The sequence below is a fragment of the Cinclus cinclus genome, chromosome 2, assembly GCF_963662255.1.
Source record: "Cinclus cinclus chromosome 2, bCinCin1.1, whole genome shotgun sequence".
Lineage (NCBI taxonomy): Eukaryota > Metazoa > Chordata > Aves > Passeriformes > Cinclidae > Cinclus > Cinclus cinclus.
In genome coordinates this window covers 24,642,975-24,665,909 of record NC_085047.1, presented here as the reverse complement: position 1 = coordinate 24,665,909, position 22,935 = coordinate 24,642,975, and the positions used below count along the sequence as shown (strand labels likewise).

At 44.3% G+C, this 22,935-nt stretch overlaps 1 protein-coding gene across 1 annotated transcript in view; it reads right to left on the bottom strand.

Moving 5' to 3' along the window:
• GRAMD1C (GRAM domain containing 1C) overlaps positions 1-14,957 on the bottom strand; it is a 53,747-nt gene extending 38,790 nt beyond the window's left edge. The window contains 3 exon segments of the mRNA XM_062512590.1: positions 13,382-13,510; positions 14,881-14,889; positions 14,892-14,957. Coding sequence (XP_062368574.1) covers positions 13,382-13,510; positions 14,881-14,889; positions 14,892-14,957 — 204 coding nt within the window.
• Between the last annotated feature and the right edge of the window lie 7,978 nt (positions 14,958-22,935).

Below are 22,935 nucleotides of genomic sequence, written 5' to 3'. Positions count from 1 at the left end.
GCCTGTTAAAAAAACAGCTTCCCTTCTCATTTACATCTTCAAAGTGTAGCCACTACAAACAATTTGAGCCATTTAGCAAGCTGCAGAAGAAAATTAAGCAACACCTTCTCCCAGGAGTACAGCAAAAACCCTAATCATTAAGAAATCAGATATCAGCAGATATCACTTAGCATCCAAATAAGCAATCAACTTCAGCAGAATGGTGTGCACACTAATAATCCAGTCTAATCTATAACACACAAGCCACATCTCTCTGGCTTTAAAAATAGAGCTTCAATGACCAAACTTCTCTTTGGAAAATAATAAAACATATATTTCACCTTTATTTAATTAAAAGTCACTCGGGATGGAAAAAAAATCCACCCTATCTATGGTTAGTTCTTCTACTAATATATCTGGTTAACTTTATCTTCACTTTGTAAGTTATTTTTGGATTGTAAGCAAGTTACTCCTTATCTCTTTCTGCGGTAGTTATTAACTTCTCAAGTGTATTAGCAAAAATATTTTTCTTTTTCACATTTATTTTTGTGTTTTTTTCTGAAGCCTGTCATTTTCAGTGTCCTTCTTGAAAGCCAGATGTGGCATTGCAGGAGCTACCACAGGGTTAGAGGTTGTTTCTTTCCCTTTTCTCTCTGTGGAATTCTCCCCATTGTCATGCTAAGATACCTGTCGATTAGGCCCTCTTCAGGGGGAAGGGGAGGACGGAAGGGAAGAAGGAAACCCCTCGATATCCAAATAGCCAGAAGAGCAGACAGAAGGCTCTGGCCCGGCCCATTCCCCCCGTGGAGTTCAGACGAGAAGGACGATCGCCTCCTCAATCTCATCCCTGACATTCCAGTGCCGCGAGCCATCCTCCCTGCTGTCAGACCCTGCACTGCTGCCTTCTCGCTTTAACCTGCCATCATCCAGCACTCTGCTGAGCACTGGGACCGACACCGTGAGCGGAGGGGGCTCTCCATGTCTCTCTCCCACGTAAAATAGTGCTGCCATCACCCCCAGCCCTCCTGCAGCTCTGCGGGACCTGCCCGCCCCCAGCACCGGGAACTGCAGCTCAGGGAAAAGGTGCCTGCAGCCAAAAAACACTGGGACTGAGTTACTGTTCTGTTTGTGGGTAATTTCATAGCTGCTGTTGTTCTTGTTTGTCTTGTTAGATATACTAGTAAAGAACTGTTGTTCCTATCCCCGTATCTTTGCCTGAGAGCTCCCTTAATTCCAAAATTATAATAATTTGTAGGGAGGAGGGATCACACTTTTCGGTTCAAAGGGAGGCTTCTGCCTTTCTTAGCAAATACCTGTCTTTCAAACTAGGACACCACAGATAAATCAGAATCACAGTGAAAAGTCACATGCGTATGACTACCAGTCTGCCTTATCTTTTTGCAGTTACAGGGCACAGTTTCCCACTTCTCCTGACAACAAGCACTAGGCTATATGTTGGAAGTGTCAGACTTGTTCAGTTTAGCTTGTCACATATGATCAGTCCAGATTCACTCTGTTACAGTGATCTATTTTCACTAGCCACTTCTTGACAAAAATCAATGAAAAAAAATTGTTTACGAACAATTTTCAATCATTGAGTACTCAAAAGCTTTATTAGTAGTGACATGTTTTTTTCTGTCTTGAAGGACAAAAGCATTTAACTTACACAGGGAAAGAACCAATCACAGCACCTGAAGACATGACATTACTTAGGATGACTTACTGCACTGTGTACAGTACACTGTGCATTCTGGTTCACTTCTGTTCGTTTTAGGAGGGGTGTTGTGTGTAGTTGGGAGTTTTCATTGGTTTTTGGGGGTTTTGTAATAAGGAGGTATTTGATCATATCTGCTTATCCACACAGTTGTATTTAAGTGACAGATCACGAGAGGCATGTCAACCAACTAAAGAAAAAAAAAAAAAAGAAACCAAGCAACTGTTGCCAGGATTTGCTCATTGTATTCCTTAGGAGCCTGCTTTCCAAAAGTTCCCATGCTCCCAAGGAAATGTGAACAAGCTCCTAGTCACAGTGGGAGAGGGAAATGTTTAGGGAGCTACAGATGTTTTCTTTACACTCATGATAGGCTTTTTTTACTTCACCCTTATCTAGGGAGGGGACTCTTTTAAGCACAGGACAGCGGACTAAGGTCATTATGTCCCAACCCTGTGGCACAGCCCCTCTCTTTGTGGAGGCTGAAGGAGAAAGGAACTCTTAACATTTATTAGTGACTGTGAAATAGAGAAATTGAGAATTAAGAATCAAGCATCAAGATATGCTTTGACTAAAAGGGGGACTCACAAAACTGTATTGTTTGCTATAATTTACGGTGCTTACAAGAACAGGAGGGGAACAAGGCTACAAGGTGGGGTCAAGGGCTAGAATACGCAAACAGGATGCAAGGAGAAAGACACCACAGGATAGATAAGGGGTTCCTCAGACCCCTGAGACCAGGAAAACCGATATCAAAGTCCAGAAAATCATCAAATGACTAAAAAGAGAGCATGCACAAGGAGGTAAGGTGAAAAGTTCAAACTGAGAGGGAGACTATTTACTTCATCCTAAAGACCCCAGACGACCACCAGAGCAACTGAAAAGGAACAATGTGCAGTCGCAAAGAGGTGTGAAACTAATTTCAATATGAAGCGGGGCGGGGGGGGGGGGGGGGGGGAGGGTGTAGGTTTATGAGCAATGAATATGTATTAGGCATATTGTGTATTCCTACTTTGTAGAGAATAAAAGGAGAGGTGCAGGTCTCCAAAGGTGTGCATGTTTTTGGAGGAGGTACTCCCCATGCACCTCAGCGCTCAATAAATACATACGTATTCTTATAACTTATTTTGTGAGCTATAGAGTGTTTTCAGCACTTCAACAGAGAGGAAAAACAACAGCATTCTCCTTCAGCGGCACCCAGTAGAACTTTGGTGAAACTATGTCTTTCTTCTGTTGGAAATACAATATGTATAATTTAAAGAAAGTTCTATTAAAATACAGGTCATTGGCAAATACTCCAGCTACTGTATATTCCAGGTGTTAGTTTGGTAGGGGTTGGTAAGGTTGGGGTGGATAGGGGAGTGAGGGGTGGTGGCTATGGTTTTTAAGCCTACAACACCCCATAAAAAAGGTTAAAGACAGAGTCCCTAGTTCTCCCAAAATGAGTGTTACTATGAACTAGTTCTCACAGGCAGGCACACTGAAAGTGTCAGACAGACTATGATTTACCACTAACATCAGAAGCTTCCAAAAATTCACATAGAAACTCCTCAGAACTATTTAATTATGGAGAGCTGCTGAATTATTGGACACCCACTTAGAAAACATTTGACACCCAGTGTCATGAAAGTGACTGAATGAGGTGCTTCTGAAAGGGAGACTGTTTCTATTTATTTTGAAGACTGGGTACAGCACACCAAAGCACTGTGTCCCACGGGAGTAGCCCAGCTCTCACCAAGTGAGATAGACATCAGCCTCACCAAGACAGCATTGACCTGACACGTGGTAAAAGCCTGTTTTCCTGAAAACTAGTCAGGAACTAGTCAACTTCTGGTCAACTACCGGCCAGGGAGACCTGATCACAAGCATTTTCCCATGTGGAACATGAACTTGGCTGAGCTGGAATACTGCTCACAGAAGGCCTGGTCATTTCCTGCACTTCACCAGTCACATACGGTGTCCTTCCAAAAGCAGGAAGGAGGGAATCTCATGCTTGAGTTTCACCTATATAAGTAGAGATATCAAAACATGGTGGAGCATGGCTTGAAAAACAGCCTAGAAAATCCACATCCAAAGTTGTTACCATTATGATTCTGACAGACAAGAAAACTTAGCATCCTATGAAATACTATGCTGCTAGCATCAGATTATATAATTTTAACAAAGGGAACATTATTGTGAAGAATTTTTAAAACTGATATCCTCTCCAAGAAAATTAAAAGACTTAGAATTGAAAATACAAACTTATTTCTTCAGAGAACTTTGAGTTGAATAAACAGTTACAGACTATGTTTTTAATGTTCTTAAAAAAATAAAAGGGGAAAAAAAACTACCCACAAAAAACTCAAACCAAAACAAGTAGAACAGACATGGAAGAATTTTGTAGCAAGAGTATTTCAGTTTAGAACATGAGGAACGCTCACAAATTTCTCCTTCGAGGTCACACCAGAATTAGGTCATTTTCACATTTCATTGAAATGGGGTTCAGCTGAAGGTGCTTGTTTCCAACAAGGTGCTTGGGAAACAAGGTGATAACCTTCTTATCAATTTTATTATAAGAAAGCCTCTAGACATTAGTAGTACTATGTATTTTTTCCTAAAAAACAAGGGCTTGGATTGAGACTATCCTCTGCTTATTCTGATGCAATAGTTTTGTAGTATTCAGTACTTTTTTTTTCTGCAAGTAAGTGTTCTAAAGCATTTTAATAGTGAAGCCAATGTACTTTCATAACAATTCTGATTTGGAGATAAAAATCTCAAGCTTGCCATGTACAGTGCAGAGCAAAGCATATGCTCCATTTCAGAATAAAACTGACTCGAGGCATGAAGCTAATGTAGTCAGAAGACATACACCCCCCCACACATACCTCCTCTAGCTGCCTGCAGCCTGTTCCAAACCATACAAATCCCTTGCCAAAGCCTCTACAGCCTCCCGCCCCCGCCCCCCCCCCCCCCCATTTGCTCAGAGCTGGTGCTGGCCACGCTCCAGCAGTGCTAGCTAGCGTTCTGCCAGCCTCTGCTTGCATGCCAGCTTGGAAAACAGGCTGAAACACCCCAGCCTTGCAGTAGAACAGGTGCACAAATGCTGCAGCAACTGAGCAAAGAAAACTTACGCAGGGGTTGACATTTCAGAACTGCCCAGCTCCAATCTAAAACTACCATCACCAAAATTGATTTTGGGAAGCAGACTGCAGTAGCATAAATCATTTTAAGTTCACAGAAGTCCCAAAGGGAACACCAGAGGAAAGTACTATCACCAAGGAAACCCCAGCTTGGAAAGAAGCATTTAGTGCCTCGCACTCCTCCTCTCTGCATCGCTGAAGGCTACAGCGCAGGAACCAGCCTTAAGAGTATATCTGCACCTGGCAACTCAGCATGGAGACAAATCTACTCTCACACAAAACTCAGCCACTGTCCCCTGTTTTAAGTCAAGCCCTTACTGAGACGCCTTCTCAGTCTAAGCTCCAGAGCAGGAGCTCAGGACATCAGGGCATGTTTCATGCACACCCAAATTCCTCAAAATGTGTACATTACCAGCCACCTAGAGCTCAGCTCTTCATAGGCACTTCGAGGCAAGGGATACAGGGCACTGCATGCCAAACAGATCTCTGCCTGATCTGAGAGGGGAACAGCAAGTATGCACCTATTCTGCTTTCTTTAGGCTGGCTCTCCCTTTCATTTTCACAACTACATGGAGTAAGCAGCAAAGAGAGCCCTCTCCCAGCACAGCCCTACTGAGGAAACAGACAGAAGAAACAGAAAAATGCATGTCCAGGCTTCTTAACCACTCGGATTTAAATCTGAAAGGAGAAGATAATGGAACACAAAGAGGCTATATTTACAGTCATTCTGCAGTCCTAGCTGCTGGCTAGGATTAGTAGCGGTCTCCAGGTCTCTGTGCACCTAGCTGAGTGCTCCGGAAGGCCTGAAGTTCTGCTGTCAAGAGCAGCTACATATAAATAGCAGGAACTGGTTACACCAGAAAAACAAGGTAACTCTTCTGCTTTCCCAAAGCTAAGACAGGAAGAGCAGCAAAATACTGGGAAGTATATCCCTACAGAAAAATATTCACTGGGAATTTATTTCCATCAGAAAACCAGTGAGAAGATTCAAAGTAATCTCACAAAGGCCTTATCAGAGCCTGGGTACCAGTGTGACTCAGGTCTCAAAAATAGCATTAGCATAGACTGCTTTAAGTGCATTTCCTGTTTATAAGATAACACCATCTGCAGCTGACTGAACACCTAAGTGTGGACATTTAGCAATTAATGTCTGCAATTCGCAATGAGGCTGATTATTTCAGTTTCAAATATGATTATTTATATAACTGCCACCAAGTACCTCTAAGTTTGGATTTTAAATATGAAAGTTAAGTAAAAAGCTCAAGAGCTTTGGACTTCGATGGACAAACATCTTCCTCAGTTCTGAATTAGAAATTAAAGTGCTTTTAGCTTTTAAGAGCTAATATGTCCCAATCTCAGATTTATTCAGCATCCTCATCAATACCTCCTTAGCTGGCAATAACATCTTTGAATGTGGTAGTAAAACTATTCCTATAATGCCCCTGACCAGAAGCCACATCTCATGTTGCCTCCCCAGAACACTAGCACAAGCTAAGTTCACAAGGCTCTTAACTGCCCAATTCCTTCTCATTTTAGAGAAAAACTATGGTTCTGTACCTATTGTCTTGACTTCATAAATGTAGCATTCAAGCATTTCTTTTGTTCTATTTTAGTAATTTTGTCTACTCCATTAAGATTTAACAAAAAGGAAAAAAAAGGAAAAAGGTAAATCAAAATATAACAACAAAGTCCAATGAGACATCAACTTCTAAAACAAATTTAATAGAAATAAACTAAGTGTGTTTGGATGAACTCTTACTATCTGTCTTGGGGTGACTTTATGATGCTTATATATCCCCAGTCATCTGTTCTGTTGGTGTTGAATATTCGAGTTCTGCAGCTTTAAGACTGTTTCCATGAGTGAAGGAGGAGAGAAGAGGTGCAGAGTTTGTTATCAGAGACTGCACTTGCTCCCCCACATCCTTCACACAGACTGGGCTGTCTGCAGTGGGCAGCAGGAGAGAGCTCTCCTCTGTTTTTGGTTAGTTTTCTGGCTAGCTGAGGCAAAGAAGTTCCCTGGACTGTGGTTTGGGTTTTTTTCCTATTTTTTCTGGGAATTGTTCAAACCTGCTCTGGACTGAAAACCCAGAAGAGCACTGGGAGCTCACAGCTGTGTCCCACCAGGCCTGGCCTGGGCCGTGGCATTTCCTCGTTCTGGAGAGACTGAGAACAGCCGGAGCCAGGCTGCACCCTATGGAAGGGACTCTTCTGAATTTGTCATCTCTTCGGAGCAGCAAGAGGCTTTGCTGTTTAGTATTGTTCATTTTTGTGCTGGGGTGTGCTTTGCCTGTTAAATAAAAGTTTTTTTCTACTTCTCTCCAAGGAAATATTTTCCCCAAACCAGCTGGGGAAGGGACTGCTTGAATCTGTTTCCTAGAGGGACCTCATTCAGAGGTTTCCTCCCAAATTTGCCCTAAACCAGGACACTGTGTTAACACTGTACATGAAGTGATTTTGTCATCCTTCAGCACAAAGTTACCCTTTAGTTCAAGTCAATTTATCTACTCCCCAGGCTAATTTTGAATTTTTTAACTATGTTGTCCAGGTTTCAAAACAGCCATAAGTGTATTAAGTATTATGATGCAATGGTAATTAAAAGCTCAATCAAGATTATTTCCTTTTGGATAACAAAATACATTCCTTTCTGAATGGCATTTTCATCTGACTCACATTTGATTTTATAGCATGTGTGTAAAACAAGTAGCCAATGTTATTGGTTAAGAACATCTTTTTCCACCTGATCTTTCACTGCAGGCTGCCCAAGTAATACAAAAATATTCAAACTTCCTGTCTTTAGACTTATTTGATCCACTTAACAAACAGGGGAGAAATCCAGATGTTTTCAGGGTGAGGAAAAATGCCTTATACAGTTAAAAAGAAAAGACGTAACTTCTCAACTCAGCTTCCTTACCTGCAACCAAGTCCCACCCAAGATAATTTGATGCCAAAGTAGCCAAATAGAGAAGCAAATGAACAGCACGCTTCAGTTGGACATTTCGCTCCTTGCCCTTCCAGTAAAATCTGTCTCTCTGCATCTCTGATCTGTATTTAAGTTTAGTAACAGTGCCCGAACAAGGATCAGAAAACAACATCATGAAGGAAACAATCACCATGGTAGTAACTCTCCTTGATGCAATTTAGTTTTCAGCAACTCATAAAAGGATACATAAATACTTTCAAAAAGGACTACAGTGAAAACCTGAAGCATATTAAACCACAACACTACATAGTTAATAATGCAGGAATGACTGCGGCAAATTATATAAACCGCTTTGCTATAAATTACTCTGGTCATCTTATTAAGCCTTCCAGTAACCCTACTGCACTTGAAATTCCGTGGAAAGTGGCACTCACCAAGCAATTGCCCTGAAACTTAATCTCCTGGCTGCTGCTAATGACTTAATATACCACAAAACAATCATATATTGCAGAGTTTTATCTACCTGTCTTCTTTCCCCCTTCTTGTATACAAGTGGTTCACCCATAACAGACCTGATAAGACAGTGCTACACCACTACCTGTTTGCAGAAATACAAGCTGTAAACAAATAACAAAGGCAAAACAATTTTTAAAAAAATCTTTTTCTCATCTCCTAGACTTTTAAAGCACTCATTCTGCTACTTAGGAACTTCCCTTTCATTAAAAGGATATAGCTATTCCAACTCCATGCAAATTTCCTGAACAATGTTGCATTTCTAATGGTTTTGCTTCCAGTGACTAGGAAAAAAAAAAAAGTAAATCACACAAATCTGAAGTATTTTCTTTCTGACCTATTAATTACACTTAATCTTCAGATTATAGATTAATTTCTATATGTACAGTAATAATTCATGTTATATAGAACTACCTACTGTTGCAGCTGGCAAAAGCTTATTTTGACAGGGCACCACTGTCAGTCTTCGTTCAGAACTGATGAAATTTTATGACAACCAGATCTACCTCTATGTTCCGTCTGGAGCTGCACCAACAGCAATAAAGACATTCCCAGCATGAAAAGAAGGGAGAAAAACCCCTTTAGCCTAATCACCCATGTTCAAAGGTTGATTAGAACTGCAGCTTGTCTTCCTACCAAGTTAAAACACTGCTATCACATGGCTGAAAAAAGGCACCTGTTTCTGGAGATTCCAGGTAGGTAAACAACATACCAGTCCTACAACTACAGCAAAACCCATTTGTACTAAAGTTAGGGCATTTGAAACAAAAAAAGAAAAAACACCAAAACAAAAGCCCAACAAACAATATACCAAAATGCAGTATTAATGTGCTTAAAGGCTTTAATTCTCTTTGCAGACCTATAACAATTAATTTAACCAATTCTCATCCTCCTTAGCATCATACCAGCAAATAAAAAGGCTAAAAAACCTCCTCAAATGTCAAGAGAATTGATGTATCTCCTCCAAATCCCAAACATTTGGGGGCACAGAAAAGAAGAAGCAACATACCAAGTATACAACATAAGAGAGCTACTGTCACAAGGCCTTAAATATCAGCCCCCAAAACAACTACCACTTCAACCAGCCCAGCAAGCCATTCCAAGAGTGGTGTTAGTTTTCAGAGAAATGTGGAAGATTCAAACAATTATAGATAAATACTTTATTTAACCCTATGAGTCTTGAGCCCTGAAGTGCCTCAATAAGTTATCTTCCAAACTGTGGTACATACCTGCATCCCTCCTTGTGCAGGTTTGAGTCACATATGCTTGCTGTATTCTTGCCACACATATTGTCACACACTCCCAGACTAGTTCTTTCTTGTAGACACCAGATCCACGCACGTAAAAATTCAAAATACTTTCTCAATTTTGTGCAACTTCAGTCGCTCATATTATGAAAAGTAAAAGGCTTATTTTCACTTTTCACTGTATCAATTATTTGCTTCTATTTTCAAACTCCTTCATACTGACCAACTCTTTAAAGTGGCATGACGCCCCAATCAATCACCTTTTTAAAGCCTCCTTTCTATCTTCTTTCCAACACCTCCTTGACACTTCACATTTTCAAATGTTTAAAAAAGCCTCCCAGATACAAGCAACTTTCCAAGATGCTCATTTGATTTCCACTCATTCCACCTACCTTTTAATTCCAAGGGAAGGACTTACTTTTTTGGCCTTTTTTTCAACAGGCTTTCTTCTTATTGTAGACATACATGAGCTTTCTTTGACTGTTCATTAATATAAACTAGAGTTCCCAGACACAACACCCTCATTTTTGATGCAAGGATCCTTTTCATTAGCTTCCTCATTCACTTCTACCTTCTTCACTATGCTAGGAAATACTTAAGGCTTTCACAGATTTCTTCTTCCAAGGATACGGAACTGAACCATATTTCAGCATGAAGGGCATAAAAAAAATTTTTTAAAAAAAGGAGAAAAGGGTTAATTCAGAATCGTTAGATGATACGGCTTCCATATATAACCATTTCCAATCATATTTGACTTTCATCACCTATTTGCAGTTGCCAATACTAGGACTATTTAATCAATTGGAGATAAAGCTCTACAGTTTCCAGTGGAGAGAAAAAAAAATCTCAATATTAAGTTCATAAGCAATCTTTTTTTTCTTCTTCCAGTGAGTTAATAGAAGTCCAGCTTTGTCCACCTCCAGGTAGGGGTGAAAAATTAAAACAAAAACAAAACCCAAAAAATATCCCATGACACACCATCAATTTTAAAAATAGCAATTAGTAATACTATCAGCTTAAGAATTGCCTACAGTAACAGAGGAAACAAATTATTTCTCAAAATTATTCAGAGATATCTGAAGTATTTTTTTAAGAGAGAAGAAAAACTCCACATAGCAGGATACTCTTCTTCCCTCCCTGATAATTTTTCAGCTGTCTTTCCTTCTCCTCACTCGCCATAGCCAGGAGACAGATTGTGCCCCAGAGACTGTCAACCCTAGCCTGCTGCTCATTACATGTGCTCACAGCACCTATTGAGCATTCCTGATACCTGGCCTGACTTCCAGAGGCATGGCACAACTGCCTACTCCCACTCAATCCATGAAAAACTGAGGTCAAACCAGTCAGGCTTTCACACCCACATTTCATTTCTATCACCAGCCAAACAAGAGTACATCACCCTCAGAAGAAATTAACCCTTGGAGCAAACTTAAGTTGTTGGAATCATGCAGCACCTCCAAGCAAATAACCCTGGCAACAAAGCTGATCCCTGGATGCTACCACGGGCTAGTTCTCCTGTTGTACCAATTCCTCCATTCTACTGGGAATAGAGCATAACAGGTCACCAGCTGCCACAGGACATTAAGATTATCTTTGTCGAATGCTAGTGACATATGCTTCACACACTGCAACAAGCTGCTTTCCCTGCTGTCACCTACACATTTACTATGACTCAATTTAGGGAGTTCTAATGATTCATTTTTAATAGTCAGCAGGTGATCATCAACCAATCAACTAATTGAAGCATTTTCTGTCAAGAGCAAGGAGAGATGCCAATGACATAACATTTTAAATAGAAGATCTAAATTTTCATCTCAAATTTGTGACTTCCTGGTTCTTGCTGCTTTACAATTCAGTTGCCTTGAGGCTGAGAAAAATAAGCATCATAGCTTCCTACAACCAGCCTGGTAAAGGCTTTCAAAACTAATCAGTGACCAATGGTAAGGCTACATTTCCAGCCATAGCATTATCTTACAAAAGGGAAATATTTACACAATTACTTGGTTTTAACTGCAAGGTCATATTTGCAGAACCAGATAAACACCAACATCAAACACATACAAAGGTCTTGAAGTACAAGTCAGACAGAAGATAATAATTTAATCACACTGGAAAACACCTCACTCATACAGCAGTTGCCACAGCACTGATGAAATTACAGGCACACATTACTACAGGAAGCCGAGTGGCACTGTGAGGATATACAATATCCTGCACTGTGCAGACTCAAAGCTTTGTTCAAAAAACTTCAAGCCTTCAGCATGTGTCTCAAATCTAAGAGTGCAAAGCCAATAGCACAGCTACGTTCTCCATATAAAAAATTCTTTAATGACTTTATTTTCAATTGCCAGGCCTATCAAGGAAACACTGAGTTGTTAACTGCAGGTCAAACAACCTGACACTAAGGTTTATTCCTCGAACAAAATACCACCTTCGTTAGTGGTTGTATACAAACCATCGAGCATTAGTTTACACAAGCTAATCTGCCACCTAACAAGAGCATAGCTGGCAGTTACAATGTCTGCACAGTATGACTTCCTACAGACTCAAGTACAGACAGCTGGGCACAGGCAGGACAGCTCTGGACCATCCTTGTCTCCGTAGGGATAATGAAGACAATACTGAATACTCCGAGAACTCACTTCTAGCAACACAAGTCTATGACCTGCTGGGATTTTATTAGGCCTGTCCCAATTCCATTGGCTCCAGATTACTACTGTTCAGTTTAAGAGTATACATGCATTTGGAGGGGATTTAGCCTATAGCCTGAGATGCAAAAACATATGTCCTAACTATTAGGACATCTACTCATGACCAAGAGTGATGAAAACATAAAAGCTATATTTATAAAATTGGAGTTGGGAAATCTGATCCATCCACCCCCCCTTACGCTCACAGCTCTGCCATGAAGTCCGTTCTTTATGGCCTTCACTAGCTACTCAATCTTTCAACTGCTGAGGACAATGTGACTAGCTCATCAGGAGGACACAATAGTCCAGATGATGTTCCTATGTGCTGAAGCACAGAGACATGCAGAGAGGACATCTGATACAGAACCTGAGTCAGAGTCCCTTCCTCACAGCTCTGGCACCCTATGATTCCCACAAGATCAGCTGCTACTGTGCCTTAGGCTCCATGGACACGTGCCACTCCATGGACTCCTTCCTTATCAAACAATAACAATCTGTGCACCAAATTAACAGTAAAACATACACTCCAAGTCCACACACACACATACACCCTCTCTCAAGGCATTTTTAAAAATCTACCAGAAGAAAAGTATTGAAATAAGCACTTACTATTACACACTCTGCTTTCAGACAGGCATATCCCCAGAAAGTAAAAAAAAAAATTAAATTACTTCTTTCCTGCCTTTCTTATTCACAAATTCAATTTTTACAGAAAACATAGGAAGCTTATTTACTGTTATGAAAAACAAATGTATTTACTTGACAAAAGCAAACACTAGGAATTCAATTCAGAACCAGCAACCACCACCAAGAATCAAAATTCAGCCCTTATGGTTAAACAGCATCAGAGCATCAAAAATGTCTTTCTATAGGCATAAGAAACACTAGATGGGTTTATGCCAGCAGCTGGGAGATAGGACTGGGCACAGAAGCCACAAGTTCTGTCACTAACTTGATACATGATATCAGAAAAATAACTTCACCCCCTCTCAGTCTCACATTACACCTTAGTAAGCAGTGATGATAAAATTACCTGTCCCACTACCTGGGTGGAGAACACTTTACTAATTCATTACTACAAAGCAACTTGAGAATTGTGGATATAAAACTTGTACATATACACACATATGTAAATTAAAATAGACACATATTATATTTACAAATTAAAACCAAGTTAGGAGAGAGGTAAGACACATTACCCAAAAGCTCCAGTCAGCACTCCAACTATACTGAGCAGGACCCTGCATTTTCTCTGTGCATGAATTAAGACTGTCCTCCGAATCAGCAAGTAGCCGGTTAATAAGACCATGATCCACTTCATTAACTTCCTGTGAACAAAGAAGTAAGGTATGTAATCCAGCAGTGGTGGAGAAAGGTGAAGCAAGATGGTTAGTCCATTGAACAACTGTATATTAAATGAAACCTGACATGGTAGTTCCACCAAGGCAAGTAGCGTGGAAACACTTACCACTGACAGCTTTTTCATTGGTTTTATTACTTTTCCCTACACTATACTCTATTTAATTATATCTTACATTTTTTTATCAAAGTATTTTATTTCCACTGCAATCCCCCCCAACTTGCACACTGAAGCTGCACATATACTTAGAAAAGAAATAATACCTATAGGAGACATCAATGACCAACATGCAGCACATCTCAGGAACCTGTGAGACCTTTCAGAACTTGAGAAAGGTCATACAGGTGTAGCATTTTTACCAGAGGACTGACATATATTATTACAATACTGATACATCAAGTGTTTTTACTTACTGTTAGTTACACTATAAATTGTATAGAAATACAAGCCAAACACTTCAGAGACAAGTTGACTCATATCACTTACTGTAAAGATAATAACTAACAGTTTTCTAATTCTATAGCACTCTCCCTTGTTATCAACATTTTTTGCTTTGGAAGTTAGTTTTACTTTACAAAGGGAAACTAAGCCACAGAATGTCACTCGTGCCATCCCACCCTGCAAATGGTACAAAACCAGCCCAGGGCCCTAACCAGTAGCCCCGCCTGTACTACCGGATCCGCCGGGATGAGGCAACGCTAGGTTTCAACTCCAAACCAACTCAGAACCGAGAGGGTATTGGGTCATTCGCGCCCAGCGCTGCCCCGGAGCCGCGGCCCGGGCTGGGGACAGGCTGCGGAGGGGACAGCGGGACGAGGCAAAGGCACAGACACTCTGGGCTACCTAATGTGAGAGCAGAGCTGACCCGGGGAGCTTTTCCACGCGAACACCTGCACTTGGTGAAACCTCCACCAGTTGCTGCTCGCTCACCCTCTCTCTCCGCACCAAAACCCCGGGATTCAGCAGCCGCCCGGAAATCCCGCAGCAGCCTCCCTGCCGAGTCTCCCGGGAGCCCAGACCCTCACGGCGGAGACCCCGCGGGGCGTTAGCTACCGCCACCCTCATCGGAGCGCCCCGAGGGTCACCCTAGCCCCGGCTCCGCCTCGCCCCAAAAACTTTTGGGGAGGTGGGTGGGGACGGTGGAGCTCCCCAGCGCTGATCGAAGGGCCGCGCCGCCACCGCCCGCTCGGGCCCGCCCGTGCAGCTGCCCAAGAAGGGAACGGGGCTGCCGTCCCCCGCACCTACCTGCGCGGCCCGCCGCTGGCCCGGAGGGCGGCGGCAGGGGGCACGGAGCCCACCGGAAGGGGGAGAGCGGGGAGGGGAGAGCGAGGCGCTTACCATGGAGGGAAAGGCGAGGTTCGCACAGCACCCGCCAACTGCCTCCACGGGACGCACGGCGGGACTGCGGCCGCCATTTAAAGGGGCCGGCGTCGGCCGCGCCGCCAGCCCGCGGCGGGAGGAGGTTGCCAGGGGGGAGCGGCGCCGGTGTTCCCGAGGAGAGGAAGTTGTCATGAGGGGAGAAGAGCGCTGCGGTGCCTCCGCCCCCCTCCTAGTCGGGCTGCAGCAGCCCCTCTGCAGCTTCCGCAAGGGTTAACTGGGAAACCTCCGCGCCGGTGGAAAGTTTGAGGGCTGTTGTAGGAAAAAAATTGCCGGCTAAGCGGGGCGGCGCGTTCGCTGCCTTCTGCCCGAGGGAGAGTCCCGCGCCCGCCGCACTCCGTGAGCAGAGCCGGTTAAACTGCGCCCAGGCAGCAAAATGGCTCCCAAATCCTGAGTTTGGGCATTCGACGGAAAACACTGCCGAGAGGCCACTCCCGGGGGCTCCTAGGGGGAGAGGAGGAAGGCTGGCTGCGGGCCGAGCGGAGGATGAGGTGACATAAAGGAAGTCAGTGAGGGGCGGTTTCATCCCATGGGTCTCATGATTGAAGGCGAGTGGTTTTTGCCCCAAGCTCTGAGCACCCCGAGGCTCCTCAAATCAGGCGACCCAACCAGAGCGGTGATGGCTCGGAGATTTACACCCTCAGCTCACCTCACAGGAAAAAGAAGAGCTGTATGAGGTGCAAAGAAATCACATTGCTGGGTAGTTCGTTGGTAGATGATGAAAAGCGATGGACGGATATACGGATGGGTAAAGCAGCCTATTGTGACAACTCTACTTCTACCTGTTTTCCCCTTTCTCTCTACGTCTTCCCCAGGAAATAAGTGGAGGCTCCCCCTGGACATCTCAGTGTCCTGTGATACCGCCTCACAGCTACTTTAGAAAAAGTGCCCCCTCCTGTTATAAATGAGAAACAAAGTCTCAATATTTAGCAAAATTTAGATTGCTTTATTTGATATAGATGGAGCAAGCAGCGCTGAGGAACGTGAGGGGTCGCCGCCCACTCCACGCTCCGTCGAACCTTGGTTTGCAGCTCCTTTTTATAGGATGGTTTTCCTTGTAGTCTCCGGACAGTTTGTCAAGTAGCCATGTGGTCTTGGTAGATAAGGAACAGTAGATGGGAGGGGGGTGGTCTTAACAGATAAGTTGCAATTGATTACACCAAGGCAGGAAATCTGGTATTGCAAAATCTTTCAGGCTGCAATTGATTATACAAAGGCAGGAAATCTGATTTGGAAATCTTTTGGACCGTGGGAAACCCCTGTTTATCAAACTGGTATAAAATACAACTTCGTAAAAAACACAATATTCATAACAAGGGGATTTAAACAGAATTATTTAATCATATATATTTTTCTTTATCTAATGTCCATGCTTCATTTCAGACCTTAGTATTCTGATTTATGTAAATCCCAATACTTTTATTATTAACACGAATCTTTTATCAATTATCACACTCCCAGCTGTTGGCCCAGACAAGACATCGTTTATGCAAGCAACTGAAAGCTTCCAAAATTTACAGGAGAATGTAAAAAAGGATGTGGTTTTGTTCCATTTTTGTTCCTTGCTTTCTTGATTTGCACCTGGAACTTGAATTTTGAGAGCTTTATCCAAAAACATTCAGGGTACCAGTTTATTTTTCTTTTTATCCAAAAACTGAATCATATTGGGTTATCCAAGTGGGAGAAGCTTCATGTTCAGCTACTGACTTCCAGCAACACTAACCAGCCTTCTTTGTATTCCCTCAGTTAAAATCTGACTGACCTGGCACTTTGGCTCAGGCATGACTTAATTAATAGAGGATTCTCAAGAGAATTGCTAGTTCCCGGTGACATGAGCATAATTCATTTGCATACATGAATATTTCATTTGCAGGAACAATGGTGATATGTCCATCACAATGCACTTGAATGGGTTTTTTTGAAGCACACCAGAACTTGGGTTTAAATCAGACAGTATTTGTATTGCCTTTGGTTCAGCTCCATCTTCATGCACTGACTCCTCCAACACACAGTCACAATCAGAAATCTAAACCAGTAATTCAGTCCAAAATCCTCTTCATCTGCCAGGTACCTTCAGCTCTGGTTATTCCCTCCTGAAACTCTTCATTGTTTTTGACTCCTCTAACTCTTTTCTTTCATTGATATTTTGGCTTTTCTCACTAATGCTTTGGCAGTAGTTCCTCCAGAAGACCCTCACAAATTTCCATTTTCTTTCTGAAGTGCTCTATAGCTCTGCACTTGGTCCCAGTTCCCTTCCTAATATAATTCCTGCCTGGTAACCACAGGTCTTCCCACTCTCCCAAGCCATTTCTGAGAAATATTTGCCTCCCAGGTTCCTTTAACCATACTCCCTCCAGCCTATCCTGCTTTTGCTGCTTCCACTGCTTTGGGATCTGCACACCAAAGCTAAAGTGACAACTGGTGACTCCAGAAATGGGCTGTTCCTCTTGACATTATTTGGTCAGCCAAGTTTTGTGAATCAAGTATGGGTCCTTTTTGTTTTCAGATGCAAAGAAAAGCAGAAATACTCATGCCTCTCTCAGCTGCACTGTGCTTTAGGAGTTATGAAATTGAGTCTTCACTGGATACTCAAGCACAATTCCATTAGCTGGAGAGTTTTGAAGACATGCAAGATCATTAGATAAAGTGTGCCATAATCCCTAATACTGTAATTGAAGGAAGAGGTGTCAGCCAAACAGTGACAGTAGCCCATGCTTGGTACAAGCCTAGCAGGGCTGGCAGGGCTGGGTGTACAGGTGAGGCTTGGAGCTGCTGTAGCTCCTTGCACAGGGTCATGCTCTGTGTGGGCCTTGATTAAACAAAAGAACACACACACACACACACAGAGCTAATTCAGAGCATACCTGCTTGTCTTGCAGGTAGGCTGCCCCCTCCACCCAAGTTGCATAGACAAGCTCTACTTAAATAGAATCAACTCTATTGAGCTTACTCTTGACTCAATAGAGTCAAGAGTAGTCAACTTTTGATGAAAAAGGATTTGTTCTGCACTGAAAAAAACCACCTTGGGGAATGCAGTTTACTTGTAAATACCATGTGCATATAGTGACAAAGATACTGAGTTCCTGAAATTTCCCTTTGTGGTGGATTAGGGTGATATTGTAGTACATTAGAGTCTGGCTGTTCAGAAAATTAAGCCAATGCTTTTTGTGTTCTTACCATCACTCAGGGAGGTTCAATAGAATAGAGGTCTCCTCTGGAGTATCTGGATATTCTATATTCAGCCCAAAGTTGTGGTTTATGCAAGCCTAAAGTGAAAAACAATGTATTCCCTCTTCTGTCAGATAATTTTCAACATGTTCTCAGAGAGAGATCAGAACAGCCAATGGGGAAGTAATTTTTGTCACTTGCAACGTGGCTCTCATCCAGGGAGCAGGCAGATCACAGTGAGCTCAAAGCTGTGGTAACTTTAGTAAGTGTGACATTCACTATGCAGAATGTGAGGTCCTGTTTCTATAATACACGCATATTTTTCACCCATACTGCCAGAGGGAGAGATGGTGAGGCCATATACTTCAGCAACCATGAGCCAGCACATAGGAAAATTCTATAGATCTGCAGTATCTTCATTCATCTTCTTGGTGGTGGGTAAGTACTACACCACCTTCCTCAATTAGAAGAGAGACAAGTTGTTCTTGGAGCTTGGCTTGAAAAGTTCTTTATTTTAATGACTTTTTTTTCAGACTTTCAACTGAGGCCTTCCTCAGGGTGCACGAAAATTGTATTTAGTGTTGTGCATTGCTGTCTTGGTTTGAAAGACAGGTGTTTGCCAAGGAAAGCAGAAGCTTCCCCTTGGACTGAAAAAAAATTGTGATTCTTCCGATTATTATAATTTTGGAATTAAGAGAGCTCTCAGGCAAAGATATGGGGCTAGGAATAACAGTTCTTTTCTAGTATATCTAACACGACAAACAAGAACAACAACAGCTATGAAATTACCCACAAACAGAACAGTAACTCAGTCCCAGTGTTTTTTTTGGCTGCAGGCACCTTTTCCCTGAGCTGCAGTTCCCGGTGCTGGGGGTGGGCAGGTCCCGCAGAGCCGCAGGAGGGCTGGGGGTGATGGCAGCGCTGTCCCAGGGGGACAGAGAGAGATGAGGAGAGAGCCCTCTGCTCACGGTGTCGGTTCTGATGCTCAGCAGAGTGCTGGATGGTGGTAGTTCACAGCAAGAAGAGAGCAGGACAGGGTCCGGTAGTGGTTTCCTGACGCTGGGATGGGACAGAGAGGCAGGAGGCAGCGATCGTCCTTCTCGTCCGAACTCTGCGGGGAAAATGGGCCGAGGCCCAGCCTTCCGCTTCCTCTTCTGGCTGTTTGAATCTCGCGGGGCTTCCCTCTTCTCTCTCCTCCCCCTTGTCACCAGGGCCCAGTCAACAGGTATCTTACCATGACAATGGGAAAAATTCCACAGAGGGAAAAAGGGAGAGAACCAACCCCCAACATTATCCACCCCGAATTTTCCCCTACCATCATGCCGAATCAAATTAAAATCTTCAAATTATAGACATCCATACAGTTACAGATACAGGCACAGTATTGTAGGTAGTTCACCCTAAAACAAGGTCTCCTTGGGGTATGCATCGGGTCTCTCCATCCCTTTGCATCACCTACCAGGTACAACTTGGCCCTTGAGCAAAAACCACCCCTCGAACTGGATTGTCTTTGGTGGAGGCAGAGTTCACCCAAACAGTTTTTCCTAGCATACCTCTCATATGCACCACTGCAACCTTGTCCCCATCTGGTGTTCTCAAGGGCTCAGACTGGGCAGGGCCTGCTCGATTAGTGGAACCTCGGGTGTTCACTAACCATGTGGCCTTTGGTAGATTCATCTCCCAGTTTTTGAAAGTCCCCCCACCCAGTGCCTTCAAGGTGGTTTTAAGCAATCCATTGCACCGTTCCACTTTCCCAGCCGCTGGTGCGTGATAAGGAATGTGGTACACCCACTCGATGCCATGTTCTCTGGCCCAGGTGCTTATGAGGCTGTTCTTGAAATGAGTCCCATTGTCTGACTCAATTCTCTCAGGGGTACCATGTCTCCAAAGGACTTGTTTTTCCAGGCCCAGGATGGTGTTGCGGGCAGTGGCATGAGGCACAGGGTAGGTCTCCAACCATCCAGTGGTGGCTTCCACCATGGTCAGCACGTAGCGCTTGCCTTGGCGTGTCTGAGGCAGTGTGATGTAGTCAATCTGCCAGGCCTCCCCATACTTATATTTGGACCACCGCCCCCCATACCAGAGGGGCTTCACTCGCTTGGCTTGCTTGATGGCAGCACACGTCTCACAGTCATGGATAACGTGGGAAATACTGTCCATGGTGAGATCCACCCCTCGGTCTCGTGCCCACTTATAGGTAGCATCTCTGCCTTGGTGACCTGAGGCATCGTGGGCCCATCGAGCCAGGAACAACTCTCCCTTGTGTTGCCAGTCTAAGTCTATCTGTGACACCTCTATCCTTGCAGCCTGATCTACTTGCTCATTGTGTTGGTGCTCCTCATTAGCCTGACTCTTGGGGACATGGGCATCTACATGACGGACCTTTACGGGTAGCTTCTCTACCCGACTGGCAATGTCTTTCCACTCATCAGCAGCCCAGATTGGTTTTCCCCTACGCTGCCAGTTAGCTTTTTTCCATCTTTCCAGCCAGCCCCACAGAGCATTGGCTACCATCCACGAATCCGTGTAAAGGTAGAGCTTTGGCCACTTCTCTCTTTCAGCAATGTCCAGGGCCAGCTGAACAGCTTTGAGTTCAGCAAGTTGACTTGATCCACCTTCTCCTTCAGTAGCTTGTGCAACCTGTCGTGTGGGGCTCCATATGGCTGCTTTCCACTTCTGGTTCATCCCCACGATGCAACAGGAACCGTCAGTGAAAAGAGCGTAGCAAGTTTCATCTGCTGGCAGTTGGTTGTATGGCGGGGCTTCATCAGCCCGGGTCACTTGTTCTTGCTCCTCTTCATCGGCAAGACCAAAATTTTCACCTTCTGGCCAGTTTGTAATTATTTCCAAAATCCAAGGGTGATTTGGGTTTCCGATACGGGCGCGCTGTGTGATGAGGGCAATCCACTTGCTCCATGTGGCATTGGTGGCGTGGTGGGTAGAGGGGACCTTCCCTTTAAACATTCACCCCAGCACTGGTAGTCGGGGTGCCAGGAGGAGCTGTGCTTCTGTGCCAATCACCTCTGAGGCAGCTTGAACTCCTTCATAAGCAGCCAAGATCTCCTTCTCTGTTGGGGTGTAGTTGGCTTCAGACCCTCTGTAACTTCGGCTCCAGAATCCCAGAGGTCGGCCTCGGGTCTCACCAGGTACCTTCTGCCAAAGGCTCCAGGACAAGCCCTTGTTCCCGGCTGCAGAGTAGAGCACATTCTTCACCTCTGGTCCCGTCCTGACTGGGCCGAGGGCTACAGCATGAGCGATCTCCTGCTTGATCTGGGCAAAGGCTTGCTGCTGCTCAGGGCCCCAGTGGAATTCGTTCTTCTTCTGGGTGACCAGGTAGAGAGGGCTCACAATCTGGCTGTACTCAGGAATGTGCATTCTCCAAAAGCCTATGGCACCTAGGAAAGCTTGTGTTTCCTTCTTGTTGGTTGGTGGAGACATCGCGGTGATCTTATTGATGACCTCAGTGGGGATTTGGCGCCGCCCGTCTTGCCACTTTACTCCCCGGAACTGGATCTCTCGGGCAGGACCTTTGACTTTGCTCCTCTTGATGGCAAAACCGGCTCCCAGCAGAATCTGGATGATCTTCTCTCCTTTCTCAAATACTTCCATTGCCGTGTTCCCCCACACAGTGATGTCATCAATGTATTGCAGATGTTCTGGAGCTTCACCCTTTTCCAGTGCAGCCTGGATCAGTCCATGGCAGATGGTGGGGCTGTGTTTCCACCCCTGGGGCAGTCGGTTCCAGGTGTACTGCACACCCCTCCAGGTGAAAGCAAACTGAGGCCTGCACTCTGCTGCCAGAGGAATGGAGAAAAATGCATTGGCAATGTCAATGGTGGCGTACCACTTTGCTGCCTTGGACTCCAGCTCGTACTGGAGTTCCAGCATGTCCGGCACGGCAGCGCTCAGCGGTGGAGTCACTTCATTCAGTGCACGATAGTCCACAGTCAATCTCCATTCTCCATCAGACTTGCGCACAGGCCAGATGGGGCTGTTGAAGGGTGAGTGGGTTTTGCTGACTACCCCTTGGCCCTCCAGCTCACGGATCATCTTGTGGATGGGGATCACGGCATCTCGATTTGTCCTGTACTGCTGGTGGTGCACTGTCAAGGTGGCAATTGGCACTTGCTGCTCCTTCACCTTCAGGAGTCCCACTGCAGATGGGTTCTCTGACAGTCCAAGCAAGGTCCGGGCGGGTGGGTCCCACAGAGCCGCAGGAGGGCTGGGGGTGATGGCAGCGCTGTCCCAGGGGGACAGAGAGAGATGAGGAGAGAGCCCTCAGCTCACGGTGTCGGTTCTGATGCTCAGCAGAGTGCTGGATAGTGGTAGTTCACAGCGAGAAAGCAGCAGGGCAGGGTCCGATAGTGGTTTCCCGACGCTGGGATGGCAGAGATGGAGGACAGGCGGTGATCGTCCTTCTCGTCCGAACTCCACGGGGAAAATGGGCCAAGGCCCAGCCTTCCGCTTCCTCTTCTGGCTGTTTGAATCTCGCGGGGCTTCCCTCTTCCCTCCCATCCCCTCCCCCTTGTCACCAGGGCCCAGTCAACAGGTATCTTAGCATGACAATGGGAAAAATTCCACAGAGGGAAAAGGGAGAGAACCAACCCCCAACAGTTGCATTAAAACATACTTTTCTCTATAAATACATTATTGTTTATCTAATACTAATGTTCAGAAAGAGTATATTTGCCTATCTTTTCCCAGATGTGGATCATCATTCCTAGAAGCTTCATTTCTATTTTGTTTCTCCAATCTATTTAGCCACCAGTTATTGTCACAGGATAGTAATTCATATCAATTTGTGAAAGCCAACCCAAGTCCAGGGAAAAAGTCATATAAATTAAGAGC